Genomic DNA, 14,834 nt, shown 5'->3' with positions numbered 1-14,834 from the left:
TTGCAGAGGGACAATGGAGTAGAGGTCTTACGTCTCACCTCTATTATTTATTTTAAAACATTTTTGCTGTTAAGAAGCACGTTATCTCTGGAAACACAAATCCACAATTTGAGAACTGCAAAACTATGCATCTCTGATGGTATCTTCTAGACTGAACACTCAGTCCCATTGGGTGGATAGAAAGATTAACCTAAATAATCTATACAGAAGCCCTTGGAATCCCACAAAATTGGGTCCCTAATCCATGAACTATTGGAACTCATTTACAAAACTTTTCTTAAACATTACATGAATATATTGTCTCATACTATAGAATTAGAATTTATAATCCCTATTCCATGGTGGGATATCTTTGAGCTATAATGTATCTTAATTAAAACTATCTTTAGATCGGATTTTTTTTTATAAAATGCTTTTGAGGAAAAAACCTATTTAAATAAAAAAATCCTATTTTTTTGTTTTTTAAAAAATCATTGATTTTTAATCCACCCTACTGTTGACACAGAGCTGTCTACATGGTGGTCTAAAATCCACACCCCTGAGTGACACAGTTATAGCGATGCAGTTATAGCAGTGCAGACCTGGCCTCAGTCTCAACTAGAAAGTCACAAAATTAAACCGGTGTGCAGTCTTACTTCATATGAATAGGCCCATACTTACTGCTGAAGTTTTCCTAACAAAAGGACAGCAACATGAAGCTCAGAGGTTGAATTAAATGTAGTAAAGAAAGCACTACAGATTAAATGTATCAGGTAAAAGTTATGACCTTTAATGGTAACTTCTAAATCTAATCACTGCATTTTAACATGAATACGTCTTGAATTTAGGACAGAAGTGGTCATACTTCTGCTCCAAAAGAATTTCTATCACAGGCCAGACCTTTCAAAAAAATACTCCAACAAGCCACAATCTAATTTCACATGACTAACTATTAACAGAAATACTGTATGCCAAAAAGCATAAGGTTAACTAAAAGAATCAAAACAGGTTGAGAGAAAGAGAGAGACTTAAAGAGATAACATGAAAAAAGGCTATTTTAAAACATTCTAGACTGGAATCAAATATTTCCAAATCTCTCAACAAATCTATTTTTCAGTAAGCTGCTTACTGGTTTTAGAGAAATATGTAAAAATTTTAAATGACAAACGAAATTACAGGTTTCAGAGTCGTGGCCGTGTTAGTCTATACCAGCAAAAAGAACGAGAAGTACTTGTGGCACCTTAGAGACTAACAAATTTATCTGAGCATAAGCTTTCATGGGCTAAAACCCACTTCATCGGCACTGCATGCATCCGATGAAGTGGGTTTTAGCCCACGAAAGCTTATGCTCAAATAAATTTGTCAGTCTCTAGGGTGCCACAAGTACTCTTTGTTCTTTAAACGAAATTACAGTTATTAAGAACACCTATTTCATAATTAGGCAAATGTGCAAACATAAAAAACAGGAGACCGGAATCTCAAGACAAGTGTTACATTCAAATTAAATTAAATAGTTATTAAAGCTGCAAAGACAAGCACTCAAAAGTTAAGAAATGCCAGACTTAAGACTGTGCAACCTTAATTCTGCCCCCTTGAGTATATGCATTATGACATTGTCTTTAATTCCATGATCACATATTTTTCAACAGGTCCCCAGCCTCAGTCACTGCACAAGATAAGACTGTTTTGGCAGAGTGCATAAAAACATGATTTTTTTTTTAAAATTAGAAAATGGACTTTTTAGTTAAAGCATTTTTTATTTAAATTAAATAGATTTATTTTAAAAACTATTTAAACTTAAATTTGAAATTGTGACAACCTATGTTAAGGCCTACACTTACGACAACTATTAAAAAGAAAGCTTATGCTCAAATAAATTTGATAGTCTCTAAGGTGCCACAAGTACTCCTTTTCTTTTTGCGATACAAACTAACACGGCTGCTACTCTGAAACCTGACAACTATTAAAGTCATTTTTAAAGAACCTTTAAAAATATTAAGGAGTACATGCTTGCTGCCAAGTTCTAAAGAAAGCCAAACTACTGGACTTTTGGAAAGGATTGGCTATGCACCTAGAACCAGACTTTGGTCTGTTCTACAGTACAGACTTATGTCAGTATAATTATGTCGTTCAGGGGTATGAAAAATCTACACACCTAATCAACACAGTTATACGAACCTAACCGCCCATGTAGACAGTGCTTCTCCCGTAGACACAACTACCATCTCTTGGTGAGGTGAATTAACGGCACAGAGTGTCTACATAAAAGCACTACAGTGGTGCAGCTGTGTTAATGGAGCATTTTAAGTGTAGACCTGCCCTTTGTTGAAGTGCTAACTAGCTTTTGACAGCAGCAGCCTCTTCTGTAGGTAAAGAGAATATTTCTTCATTTCGCTTTATTCAACTAGTTCAAAGTTAAGAAACCAATTCGGAGTTGAAACAGCAAGAAAGTTTTCTTCTTTCATTCCATGAATAAGAACTAGAAGATGAGATCCACTAGTTCTAAAATCTTAAAAGACAAGGTTACCAGAAACGATCAGTTCAATTCACTAACTACAGATAACATTTCCAATAAAATATATTACCTCACTCACCGCATCTGTGTTAAATAAATCTGTTTTAAATACAAAACATGTTTTGATAAAATGTTGATAAACTTTTGTATGTATCCATCACATTTAAGGGAATTTTATTTAACAGAAATAATTTTAAAATGATGTTTTTATGCAATTAAGTTTTATTCCAGGATGGAATTCAATTGACACAAACATCAAGTACAAAAACTAATCTAGTAAATAACACATGCATCATTCACCATTTCTAACATAATAAAAATGTAAAAATAACCTGAATAAATTTAATATTTACAATTGCTCAAATAAATGTGTATGTATATATGAACACATACATACACAGTGTAGCCTCTTGATCAGCAAAAATCAGCACCAGTTTAGTGTAAATGCTATATTTAGTCTCAAATCAACAAGTTCTAATGGTTACCAACCAATGAGAACCACAGTTTCTTTCAGAAAATATTTTGGTTTTGCATTTGTACTTTTTAGTTAAAACTGATTATTTAAACCAATGCACCCTGTGCTCTGGGGATGAATCAGGGTTCAATGAATTCACTATATTGTAGGGGTGTATTGTCTGCAGGACACATTTAATTTGTTACAGAAACTGGAGAGCGTGGAGCAAATGAGGCAAGGGATCGCATGAGGAGAAAGGATGGTCTGGTGGTTAATGCAATTAAATGCTGCCCTGGGAATTTGGATTCTATCCCTACCTCTGCCACAAGGTTCCTATATGCTGGGCAAATTACTTGAACCAAACTTTTCATAGGTGGTCATTAATTGTGTGTTCCTCATTTTTTGGGGTACTTGATTTTAGACCTTGCATCTGATTTGCAGAAATGCCAAACACTCCCATCTCCAACTGAAGTCACTGGGAGCTGTGCTTTGAACATATAGCGTTATATAATGCTAAGTACTCTGAAAAATCAGGTCCGAAGCATCTCAGTTCCGGTACTCCAAATCAGTGGCTTCTTTTTTGCCCTAATCACTCTATGGGTATGTCTACACTACAAAATTAGGTAGAATTTATAGAAGTCGGGTTTTTAGAAATTGTTTTTATATAGTCGATTTTGTGTGTCCCCACACAAAATGCTCTAAGTGCATTAAGTGAATTAACTCGGCGGAGTACTTCCACAGTACCGAGGCTAGCATCGACTTCCGGAGCGTTGCACTGTGGGCAGCTATCCCACAGTTTCCGCAGTCTCCACCACCCATTGGAATTCTGGGTTGAGATCCCAATGCCTAATGGGGAAAAACATTGTCGCGGGTGGTTCTGGGTACATGTTGTCAGGCCCTCCCTCCCTCCGTGAAAGCAACAGCAGACAACTGTTTCGCGCTTTTTTTCCTGAGTTACCTGTGCAGCCGCCATACCACGACAAGCATGGAGCCCGCTCAGCTCACTGTGACCGTAAGTCTCCTGGGTGCTGGCAGACGCAGTACTGCATTGCTACACAGCAGCAGCTCATTGCCTTGTGGCAGCAGACGGTGCAATAGGCCTCATAACCGTCATCATCATGACCGAGGTGCTCTTTGCCGCCTCGGTAAGGTGGGTCAGGAGTGCCTGGGCAGACGTGGGCGGAGGGACTAAAATAGGAGTGACGCGACCAGGTCATTCTCTTTAGTCCTGGCAGCAGTCGTATTGCACCGTCTTCTAGCGAGCAGCCAGGAGATGAGGATGGCTAGTAGTCCTATTGCACAGTCTGCTGCCAGCCAAAGATGTAAAAGATAGATGGAATGGATCAAAACAAGAACAGACCTGATTTGTTTTGTATTCATTTGCTCCCCCCTCCCTCCCTCCGTGAAATCAACGGCCAACAATCGTTTCGGTGAGGTCTGTCATAGGCACCTTGAAAAGTTTAATGGAGATTCAGTCCTGCCGGGAATACCGGGGGAGGGATAGCTCAGTGGGTTGAGTATTGGCCTGCTAAACCCAGAGTTTTGAGTTCAATCCTTGAGGGGGCCATTCTGTGTGACAGTTGTTTTTGTTTCTCCTTGATGTAAAGCTACCCCCTTTATTGATTTTAATTCCCTGAAAACCAACCCTGTAAGCCACGTCATCAGTCACCCATCCCTCTGTCAGAGCAACGGCAGACAATCGTTCCGCGCCTTTCTTCTGTGCAGACGCCATACCACGGCAAGCATGGAGCCCGCTCAGATCACTTTGGCAATTAGGAGCACATTAAACACCACACGCATTATCCAGCAGTATATGCAGCACCAGAACCTGCCAAAGCGCAGTGACGAGAGTGATGAGGACATGGACACAGACTTCTCTCAAAACACGGGCCCTGGCAATGTGAGCATCATGGCGCTAATGGGGCAGGCTCATGCCGTGGAACGCCGATTCTGGGCCTGAAAAACAAACACAGACTGGTGGGACCACATAGTATTGCGGGTCTGGGACGATTCCCAGTGGCTGCGAAAGTTTTGCATGCGTAAGGGCACTTCCATGGAACTTTATGACTTGCTTTCCCCTGCCCTGAAGTGCCAGAACACCAAGATGAGACCAGTCCTCACAGTTGAGAAGCAAGTGGCAATAGCCCTGTGGAAGCTTGCAACGCCAGACAGCTACAGGTCAGTCAAAAGAAAAGGAGTACTTGTGGCACCTTAGAGACTAACCAGTTTATCTGAGCATGAGCTTTCATGCTCAAATAAACTGGTTAGTCTCTAAGGTGCCACAAGTACTCCTTTTCTTTTTACGAATACAGACTAACACGGCTGTTACTCTGAAACAGGTCAGTCAGGAATCAATTTGGAAGGGCAAATCTACTGTAAGGGTTGCTGTGATGCAAGCAGCCAACGCAATCAAAGATCTACTGATATCAAGGGTAGTAAGTCTGGGAAATGCGCAGGTCATAGTGGATGGCTTTGCTGCATTGGGATTCCCTGACTGTGGTGGGGCCACAGACGGAACCCATATCCCCATCTTGGCACCGGAGCACCAAGCCGGCAAGTACATAAAGCGCAAGGGGTATTTTTCAATAGTGCTGCAAGCACTGGTGGATCACAAGGGATGTTTCACCAACATCAACGTGGGATGACCGGGAAAGGTACTTGACGCTCACATCTTCAGGAACTCTGGTCTGTTTCAAAGGCTACAGAAAGAGACTTTCTTCCCAGACCAGAAAATAACCGTTGGGGATGTTGAAATGCCTATCCTTGGGGACCCAGCCTACCCTTTAATGCCATGGCTCATGAAGCCATACACAGGCACCCTGGACAGAAGTCAAGAGCTGTTCAACTATAGGCTGAGCAATTGCAGAATGGTGGTAGAATGTGCATTTGGACCTTTAAAAGCATGCTGGCGCAGTTTACTGACTCACTTAGACCTCAGCGAAACCAATATTCCCATTGTTATTACTGCTTGCTATGTGCTCCACAATATCTGAGAGAGTAAGAGGGGAGACGTTTATGGCGGGGTGGGAGGTTGAGGCAAATTGCCTGGCTGCTGGTTACACGCAGCTAGACACCAGGGCGGTTAGAAGAGCACAGGAGGGCATGGTGTGCACCAGAGAAGCTTTGAAAACCAGTTTCATGCCTGGCCAGGTTACGGTATGAAAGTTCTGTTTGTTTCTCCTTGATGAACCCCGCCCTTTGGTTCACTCTACTTCCCTGTAAGCTAACCACACTCCCCTCCCCCATTCGATCACCGCTTGCAGAGGCAATTAAGTCATTGTTGCTTCACATTCATGCATTCTTTATTAATTCACCACACAAATAGGGGAATAACTGCCAAGGTAGCCCAGGAGGGGTGGTGGAAGAGGGAAGGACAAGGCCACACTGCACTTTAACACTTATTGAATGCCAGCCTTCTGTTGCTTGGGCAATCCTCTGGGGTGGAGTGGCTGGGTTGTCGGAAGCCCCCCCCACCGCGTTCTTGGGCATCTGGGCGAGGAGGCTATGGAACTTGGGGAGGAGGGCGGTTGGTTACACAGGAGCTGTAGCGGCCGTCTGTGCTCCAGCTGCCTTTCCTGCAGCTCATCCATATGCTGGACCATTATAGTTTGATCCTCCAGCAGCCTCAGCATTGAATCCTGCCTCCTCTCATCACGCTGCCGCCACCTATCAGCTTCAGCCCTCTCTTCAGCCCGCCACCTCTCCTCCCGGTCATTTTGTGCTTTCCTGCACTCTGACATTGTCTGCCTCCGTCAGTGTGGGAGGACAGCATGAGCTCAGAGAACATTTCATTGCGAGTGCGTTTTTTTCGCCTTCTAATCTTCACTAGCCTCTGGGAAGAAGATCCTGTGGTCCTTGAAATACATGCAGCTGATGGAGAGGAAAAAAGGGACAGTGGTATTTAAAAAAAGACATTTTATAGAACAATGGGTACACTCTTTCACGGTAAACTTTGCTGTTAACATTACATACATAGCACATGTGATTTCGTTACAAGGTCGCATTTTGCCTCCCCCCACCGCATGGCTAACCCCTCTCCGTGGCTAACAGCTGGGAACATTTCTGTTCAGCCACAGGCAAACAGCCCAGGAGGAACGGGCACCTCTGAATGTCCCCTTAAGAAAAGCACCCTATTTCAACCAGGTGACCATGGACGATATCACTCTCCTGAGGAGAGCACAGAGAGATAAAGAACGGATGTTGTTTGAACGCCAGCAAAAATACGCTGCAATGCTTTGTTCTGCAATGATTCCCGACTATGTGCTACTGGCCTGGCATGATAAAGCGTCCTACCATGGTGGACGGAATAAGGCTGCCCTCCCCAGAAACCTTTTGCAAAGGCTTTGGGACTACATCCAGGATAGCTTTATGGAGATGTGCCTGGAGGATTTCCACTCCATCCCGAGATACGTTAACAGATTTTTCCAGTAGCTCTACTGGCTGCGAATGCCAGGGCAAATTAATCATTAAACACGCTTGCTTTTAAATCATGTATACTATCTTAAAAGGTACACTCACCAGAGGTCCCTTCTCTGCCTGGCGGGTCTGGGAGGCAGCCTTGGGTGGGTTCAGGGGTACTGGCTACAGGTCCAGGGTGAGAAACAGTTCCTGGCTGTCGGGAAAACCGGTTTCTCCGCTTGCTTGCTGTGAGCTATCTTCCTTGTCCCCAAAAACCTCCTTCCGTGTTGCCTCCCTCTCCATTGATGAAGTCAATGCACACGGTTGGGGTCGTGGTGGCTGAACCCCCTAAAATGGCATGTAGCTCATCATAGAAGCAGCATGTTTGGGGCTCTGCCTCTCTGGTAGGCTTGCCTCAGGTCCTTAAGTTTCACGCGGCACTGCTTTGGGTCCCTCTTAGGGCCTCTGTCCTTCATGCCCTGGGAGATTTTGACAAATGTTTTGGCATTTCGAAAACTGGAATGGAGTTCTGACAGCACAGATTCCTCTCCCCATATAGCCATCAGATCCCGTACCTCCCGTTCGGTCCATGCTGGAGCTCTTTTGCTATTCTGGGACTCCACCATGGTCACCTCTGCTGATGAGCTCCGCATGGTCACCTGTAGCTCACCATGCTGGCCAAACAGGAAATGAGATTCAAAAGTTTGCGGGCCTTTTCCTGTCTACCTGGCCTGAGCTGAGAGTGCTGTCCAGAGCGGTCACAATCGAGCACTCTGTGATAGCTCCTGGAGGCCAATACCGTTGAATTGCATCCACACTACCCCAAATTCGACCCGGCAAAGCCGATTTCAGCGCTAATCCCCTTGTCGGGGGTGGAGTAAAGAAATTGATTTTAAGAGCCCTTTAAGTTGAAAAAAAGGGCTTCGTCGTGTGGACGGGTGCAGGGTTAAATTGATTTAACGCTGCTAATTCGACCTCAACTCCTAGTGTAGACCAGGGCTATGTCTCAGTTTCCCCATGTGTAAAAGAGGGGTTATAATACCCCATCTCCTTGCCCATCTCATTTCTCCCTTCATCCAGTCTTTCTCTGGAGCATGCCCAGCGTGGACAGAATCTTCAGGGAATTTAGCTACTTCAGTCTCTGAGCATGTAGAAACTGGGAATTCTCCAAATTTTGCCAAGTTAAGCAACTTTGAAGAGATTTTCATTGGGATGCTTTTTGCCACATCATGATAGAAAGACCACCCCCCAATTTCAAGTCCCCACTCCAACACATAGGGTTCTGAAGCTTGTCAAAGGTCACCAGAAATTTTTTTTAAAGAATCAAACAACATTTTTTCCTAATCTCATTCTCGGAAATGGCTAAACCACTTCAGCTGAAGTTTTCTAAAACAATTCAGCCTAAAGCAGACACCTCACATGGAAAATTTCAGCATAAACAGTTAAAGTTTGGCAAAGTTATAAACAACTGAAAACAGGTTTTATAATGGAATGGGTCAAGCAAATTTAAGAGGTGGTGCTACTAGCCCCCACCTAGCATATAGTCAGAGAATGTAGATAGACCCAAGTGACCCTGGGCAAGTCACTTCATTTCTAGGCCTCACTTTTCCCGCTTCTTAAATTGGGGATAATGATACTTGCCTTCCTCTGCAAAGAACCCTGAAATTGATAAAACTCAGTCTGTAAGAGCCATGTATTATATCTGAGGCTAGTAACATTTCCCTAAAGTCCTTCAAGTTATCAGGAGAAACATATCTATTCATAATAATATAGCCTTATTACTCGATTGTTTTTAGAAACTAATGGTAAAGTAAGACAGCATTCCTTGGTTATAACGGCAGATTCAGCAATATATGGCAAATCTACTTACCCTAGCAAATGAGTTAATTTCCCTAGCTACATTGAATTACAGTTCTAACAATCGACAGTCATTTTTTCCAAATGTAGAAATTTCAAGAAATGTAAGGAAACTGGAGTGCCCTTTTTTTTTAAAAAAATACTTTATGCACACTACCAGTCATGTAAAAATCTTATTTTAACTATAAATGTCGGTTAATATGACAATTCAGGCACCGCAACACTGAAGATCTAAGTAGTCACTAGTTTTGTTCACATTCTTTACGTTTTAAAAACAAATACATCTGTTCCTTCCAATATTCTTCTGTAGAGAAGATATGACTAAGGCTATGTCTACACTGTGCACCTTACAACAACACGGCTGTGCTGCTGCAGCTGCACTGTTGTAAGGTAAGCAGAATAGCCACTCTGTCCTGGTGACAAGATAAAACCTCCTCCAACGAGGGTGGTAGCTTCGTCACTGGAAGCATGGCTCTCGTTGACAAAGCCCTGTCCACACTGGTGCTTTTTGTCGTTAAAACTTCTGTCATTCAGGGGGGTGTTTCTTCACATCCCTGAGCAACAAAAGTGCTAGTGTAGACAAAGTCTTATTGTACCAGGTTTAGGTATGTCTATACAACGTGCTTTACATTAACCAAAACCTCAGCTATACATGCCATAATTTCATTCTGGAAGTAAGCAACATCAAGAGAAATAACTACATCACTTAGTAACCTTCTTTAAAATGACAAACTGTTTACACTATATCTAACTCCAAACACATAAAATAAGCTTTCTGGAACTAGAGGAAACTCTATCAGAGAGCAAAATGAACGAGGAGTACTTGTGACACCTTAGAGACTAACAAATTTATTTGAGCATAAGCTTTCGTGGGCTAAAACCCACTTCATCGAATGCATGCAGTGGAAAATACAGTAGGAAGATAGGTGTATGTGTACGTACACACACACAGAGAACATGAAAAAATGGGTGTTGCCATACCCACTATAACGAGAGTAATCAGTTAAGGTGAGCTATTATCAGCAGGAGAAAAAAAAAACCTCCTTTTGTAGTGATAATCAGGATGGCCTATTTCCAACAGTTGACAAGAAGGTGTGAGTAGCAGCAGGGGGAAAAATAAGCACGGGGAAATAATTTTACTTTGCATAATGACCCATCCACTCCCAGTCTTTATTCAAGCCTAAGTTAATGGTGTCCAGTTTGCAAATTAATTCCAATTCAGCAGTTACTCGTTGGAGTCTGTTTTTGAAGTTGTTTAGTTGAAGAATTGCCACTTTTAGGTCTGTACTCGAGTGACCAGGGAGACTAAAGTGTTCTCCGACGGGTTTTTCAATGTTATAATTGTTGATGTCTGATCTGTGTCCATTTATTCTTTTACGTAGCGACTGTCCAGTTTGTCCAATGTACATGGCAGAGGGGCACTGCTGGCACATGATGGCATATCTCACACTGGTAGATGTGCACGCAAATGAGCCTCTGATGCTGTGGCTGATGTGATTAGGTCCTATGATGGTGTCTCCTGAATAGATATGTGGGCAGAGTTGGCAATGGGCTTTGTTGCAAGGATAGGTTCCTGGGTTAGTGTTTTGGTTGTGTGGTTGCTGGTATTTGCTTCAGGTTGGCGGGCTGTCTGTGAGCAAGGACTGGCCTGTCTCCCAAGGTCTATGAGAGTGAGGGATCATACTTCAGGACAGTTTGTAGATCCTTGATGATGCACTGGAGAGGTTTTAGTTGGGGGCTGAAGGAGACAGCTAGTGGCATTCTGTTACTTTCTTACCATGGATGTCAGCATGTCTCCAGGTTTATTGAAGCTGTTCAGATCTTTTGGATTCATCATATAAGTTACAGAAGTAAAACAGCTAGACATACTGTCTTAAGCAGCGGTTTTCAAACTGTGGGTGGGGACCCCAACATGGGTCATGACCCCATTTTAATGGGGTCATCAGGGCTGGCTTAGGCTTGCTGGGGCGCAGGGCTGAAGACAGAGCCTCACCGCTCTGGGACAAAGCTCAAAAACTTCGGCATTGGGCGAGGGGCTCAGGTCACAAACCCCCTGCTTGGAGCTGAAGCCCAGAGTGGTGGGGCTCAGGCTTTGGCCCCCACACACAGGGCAGTGTGACTCAGGTGGTCTCAGGCTGTGGTCCCCCCTCCTGGGGGTTATGTAGTAATTTTTGTTGTCAGAAGAGGGCCGCAGAGCAATGAAGTTTAAGAATCCCTGTCCTTGAATAATAAATTACTTAGCCATACTGGCAATAGATCACTCATAAAAGATACACTTCCAGTTCTGATTTATCTACAGAGGACACCTACATGTAGTTTCATTTGAGGGGGGGTGGGGGGAATGATTGTGTTTAGTCCATAACAGTTTGAGCAGGTTTCTAAGGACTAGTCTACACTGGCGGCGCTTTAACATTCTCCCAGCGCTCTAAAAAAACCTCCACCACAAGGAGCGTGGCTCCCAGCGCCAGAGTACGGTCTACACTGGTACTTCACAGCACTGAAACTTGCTGCGCAGGGGGGGTTTCCACATCCCCTGAGCGAGAAAGTTGCAGCACTGTAAACTGCCAGTGTAGACAAGCCCTAATACACATTTAAAATGCTAGACCGGGGTGGGCAAACTTTTTGGCCTGAGGGCCACATCTGGGTATAGAAGTTGTATAGCGGCTCATGAGCGCACACAGAATTGGGGGTTGGGGTGCGGGCTCTGGGGTGGGGCCAAAAAAGAGGAGTTCAGGGTGTGGGGGGGGGCTTTGGGCTGGGGTGCAGGGGAGGGGCGAGTGCTCTGGCTGGGGGTGTGGGCTCTGGGGTGGACTGGGGATGAGGCATTGGGGGTGCAGGAGGTTGCTCTGGACTGGAACAGAGGGCGGGAGGGGGATCAGGGCCGGGGCAGGGGGATGGGAGGGGGTCAGGGGTGCAGGCTCCAGGCGGCGCTCACCTCAAGCAGCTCCCAGAAGCAGCGGCATGTCCCCCCTCCGGCTCCTAAATGGAGGCGCAGGCAGGCAGCTCTGTGCGCTGCCCTGTCCACAGTTCCCAGCCAATGGGAGCTGCGGGAGCCGCATGCGGAGACCCCTGGCTGCCCCTACGTGTAGGAGCCAGAGGGGGGACATGCTGCTGCTTCTGGGAGCTGCACAGAGCGGGGCAAATCCCCAATCCCGGTACCTGGCGGGAGCTCGAGGGCTGGATTAAAATGTCTGGAGGGCCAGATGCAGCCCCTGGGCCATAGTTTGCCCACCCTTGTGCTAGACTCACATGTCCATTAGTAAGGCTTATAAGCAAGAAAAATTATACAAGGAGGCTGACAAATAAAATATACAAGTCATCTGACCCTTTTAATCCTGTATATTTAATAAAGCAGTCATACAGTAATAAGTACAACCAATGTAAAAATGTTAAGACAACAAAAAACTAACTGACGGAGCAAGCCGCAGGGATAAAAATGTTTACATAGCTATTCACCCTCAGGGCCCATCAGCTCCAAAATTAACTATGTACTCCCAGTGCTCGATTAGTTGGAATCATTTCTGTTTTATACCTTCTATGCAAATAATGTTTTAAAGCAGGGGTTCTAAAACTGGGAATTGGAATCCCTCAAGGGGTCACGAGGTTATGTGGGAGGTCACGAGCTGTCACCCTCCACCCCAAACCCCATTTTGCCTCCAGCATTTATAATAGTGCTAAATATATTAAAAAGTGTTTTAAATTCATGGGGGGGGGGGGGGAGGGTCACACTCAGAGGCTTTCTATGTGAAAGGGGTGACCAGTACAAAAGTTTGAGAATCACCATTTTAAACCCTGCACTGTAAAGTGTTCTTTTTCCACTAAGCCACAGACAGGCCACCTCCTAAAAAACCCAAACCATTTTAGAAGCTTATACATTCCTTTTGTTAGGCTCCAACCATAAAATCAATCAAACCAGGTCTGAAATGCCAAAATTTAAGAGGAGCCCTTACTAAAACCAAACCTCTACCTCACAGAGGAACTGCAAGCATAAAAAAGTGGTAAAATAATCTGTGGCCTTATCAGAGCAGAGCAAGTTGTATCATGGTGCAGAAATTCTCCTACTTATTTGTGTAGTGATTATGAAACTGCCTGGAAGTTGAGATTCCTTTCACACACTTTCCCCAATTACTGTCAGGTCTCCTCAGTGCCCTCTGAATGCCGCTCATCCCACTAATTAAACCTTAGGCCTCAACTCCCTGTTTTGGGGCTTACGCTGCTCCAGCAACATTACACCCTGCACAGCTGAAGCTGGAAACCTTCCACCACCACAATAGACCCTGTGCCCCTCTCAACAGGCCCTGGGCAGCTAAGCCTACGGCAACCCCTCTCGCCGGACTCCCCACACGAGGGGCCCCAGGAGCCCCCCGCCCTCGCTACACACCCGTACACACACAGCGCCCCCCCCAGCAAGACCCCATCTCTGCACGCACCTAACCACACACAGGGCGGGGGCCGGGGGAGCCCCCACCGCTGACCTCGACACCTGCCTCCCCCTCGACATCCGGCCACCCCCCACTCGCCCTCCCCGAGACCGGGGCCTCCCGACCCGGCCGCCCCCGGGGCACTCACCAATCAGCCTGCGCACCTCCTCCTCGCTCATGTAGAGGCTAAGGCCGGGGCCGGCGGGGGAGCCAACGCCGAGCGGGTCGGAGCTGGGGCTCGCCTGGCTCTCGGCCCCCGCCACCAGGAGCAGCACCAACAGCGGCGACAGGAGATGGCGACGCGGGGCCCGCCGCCGAGCCGCGGGGCCGCCGGGCAGCGCACGGCCCCCGCCGCTCCAGGGCCGCCCCGCAGCCTCTGCCCCGCGGCCCCTGCCCCGACTGCCCGGCCCCATCGCTCCCCGGGGAGCGGACCCCGCCCGGCCACTCACACGCCGCAGCCCGCCCCGCCGCTCATGCTCGCTCTCCCGCCGGGCCGCTCGCTCCGCTCCCGCCGCAGGCCCCGCCCCCCGGGCCGGGCTCCGATCGACGCGCCTTGCCGCCCACCACCTCGCGCAGCCGAGCGCGCGCCGCCACCTCCTCCGCTCCGCGCGCACCGCCCACCCCTTCGCGAATCCCGCGCATGCGTCACACCGCACGGGGCATGCGCATTAGCCACGCCCCGTCCTAGCACCAAATGCCCGTCCCGTCTATTATCACAGGCCCCGCCCCTTCTATCACCTCTTGGCCCCGCCCCCTGGCCCCTCCTCAAATGACTGCACCATCACCCATTAATATATTACACCAGTTCGCAGAATTGTGCCCCAATCCGTATTCCCCCTTGCACCTCTTGCTTTCCCCCATTTAGGGTGATCAGCTGTCTGGATTTTATAGGGACACTCCCACTATTTGGGAATTTGTCTTATACAGGTGGCTACTCCCACCCCCATGCCCACATCCTGATTTTTCACACTTGCTATCTGGTCACCCTATCTCTATTAGCCCATATTCCGTCCCTCTCACCTCTTCTCCACACACTTCCCTTCATAATGCTTCTCTCTATCTTTCTTCTTGGCATACCATCTTCCCTTCCTGCTCAATTCCCTTTATCTTTTCCCAGGGCCACGCTGAGGCATAGGCACTATAGGCCCATGGCTAGGGTCCCAGCTCTTAGCATCATATTGTCATATCAGAATTTCAGCTTTCATTTAAA

General features: G+C 46.2%; 1 protein-coding gene and 1 long non-coding RNA gene across 5 annotated transcripts in view; both read right to left on the bottom strand.

Moving 5' to 3' along the window:
* Positions 1-14,201, bottom strand: part of RYK (receptor like tyrosine kinase) — a 152,691-nt gene extending 138,490 nt beyond the window's left edge. Inside the window, exon 1 of one of the 4 annotated variants that reach the window (XM_037909812.2) lies at positions 13,773-14,201. In XM_037909812.2, coding sequence (XP_037765740.1) covers positions 13,773-14,037 — 265 coding nt within the window. In that variant the 5' untranslated portion in view covers positions 14,038-14,201. The remainder of the gene's footprint in view (positions 1-13,772) is intronic. The other 3 variants (XM_037909811.2, XM_037909810.2, XM_037909809.2) reach the window with 3 other exon arrangements.
* On the bottom strand, positions 6,760-7,528 carry LOC122461613. Its single transcript, XR_006283622.1, has 2 exons — positions 7,467-7,528; positions 6,760-6,818 (listed from the first exon to the last, which is right to left on the bottom strand). It is a non-coding gene; the product is annotated as an uncharacterized LOC122461613 (long non-coding RNA).
* Positions 14,202-14,834: the final 633 nt, after the last annotated feature.

This window comes from Chelonia mydas, chromosome 9, assembly GCF_015237465.2.
Source record: "Chelonia mydas isolate rCheMyd1 chromosome 9, rCheMyd1.pri.v2, whole genome shotgun sequence".
In the NCBI taxonomy this organism is placed as follows: Eukaryota; Metazoa; Chordata; order Testudines; family Cheloniidae; genus Chelonia; species Chelonia mydas.
The sequence above is the reverse complement of the archived record's forward strand: the minus strand, read 5'-3'. Positions and strand labels throughout refer to the sequence as shown.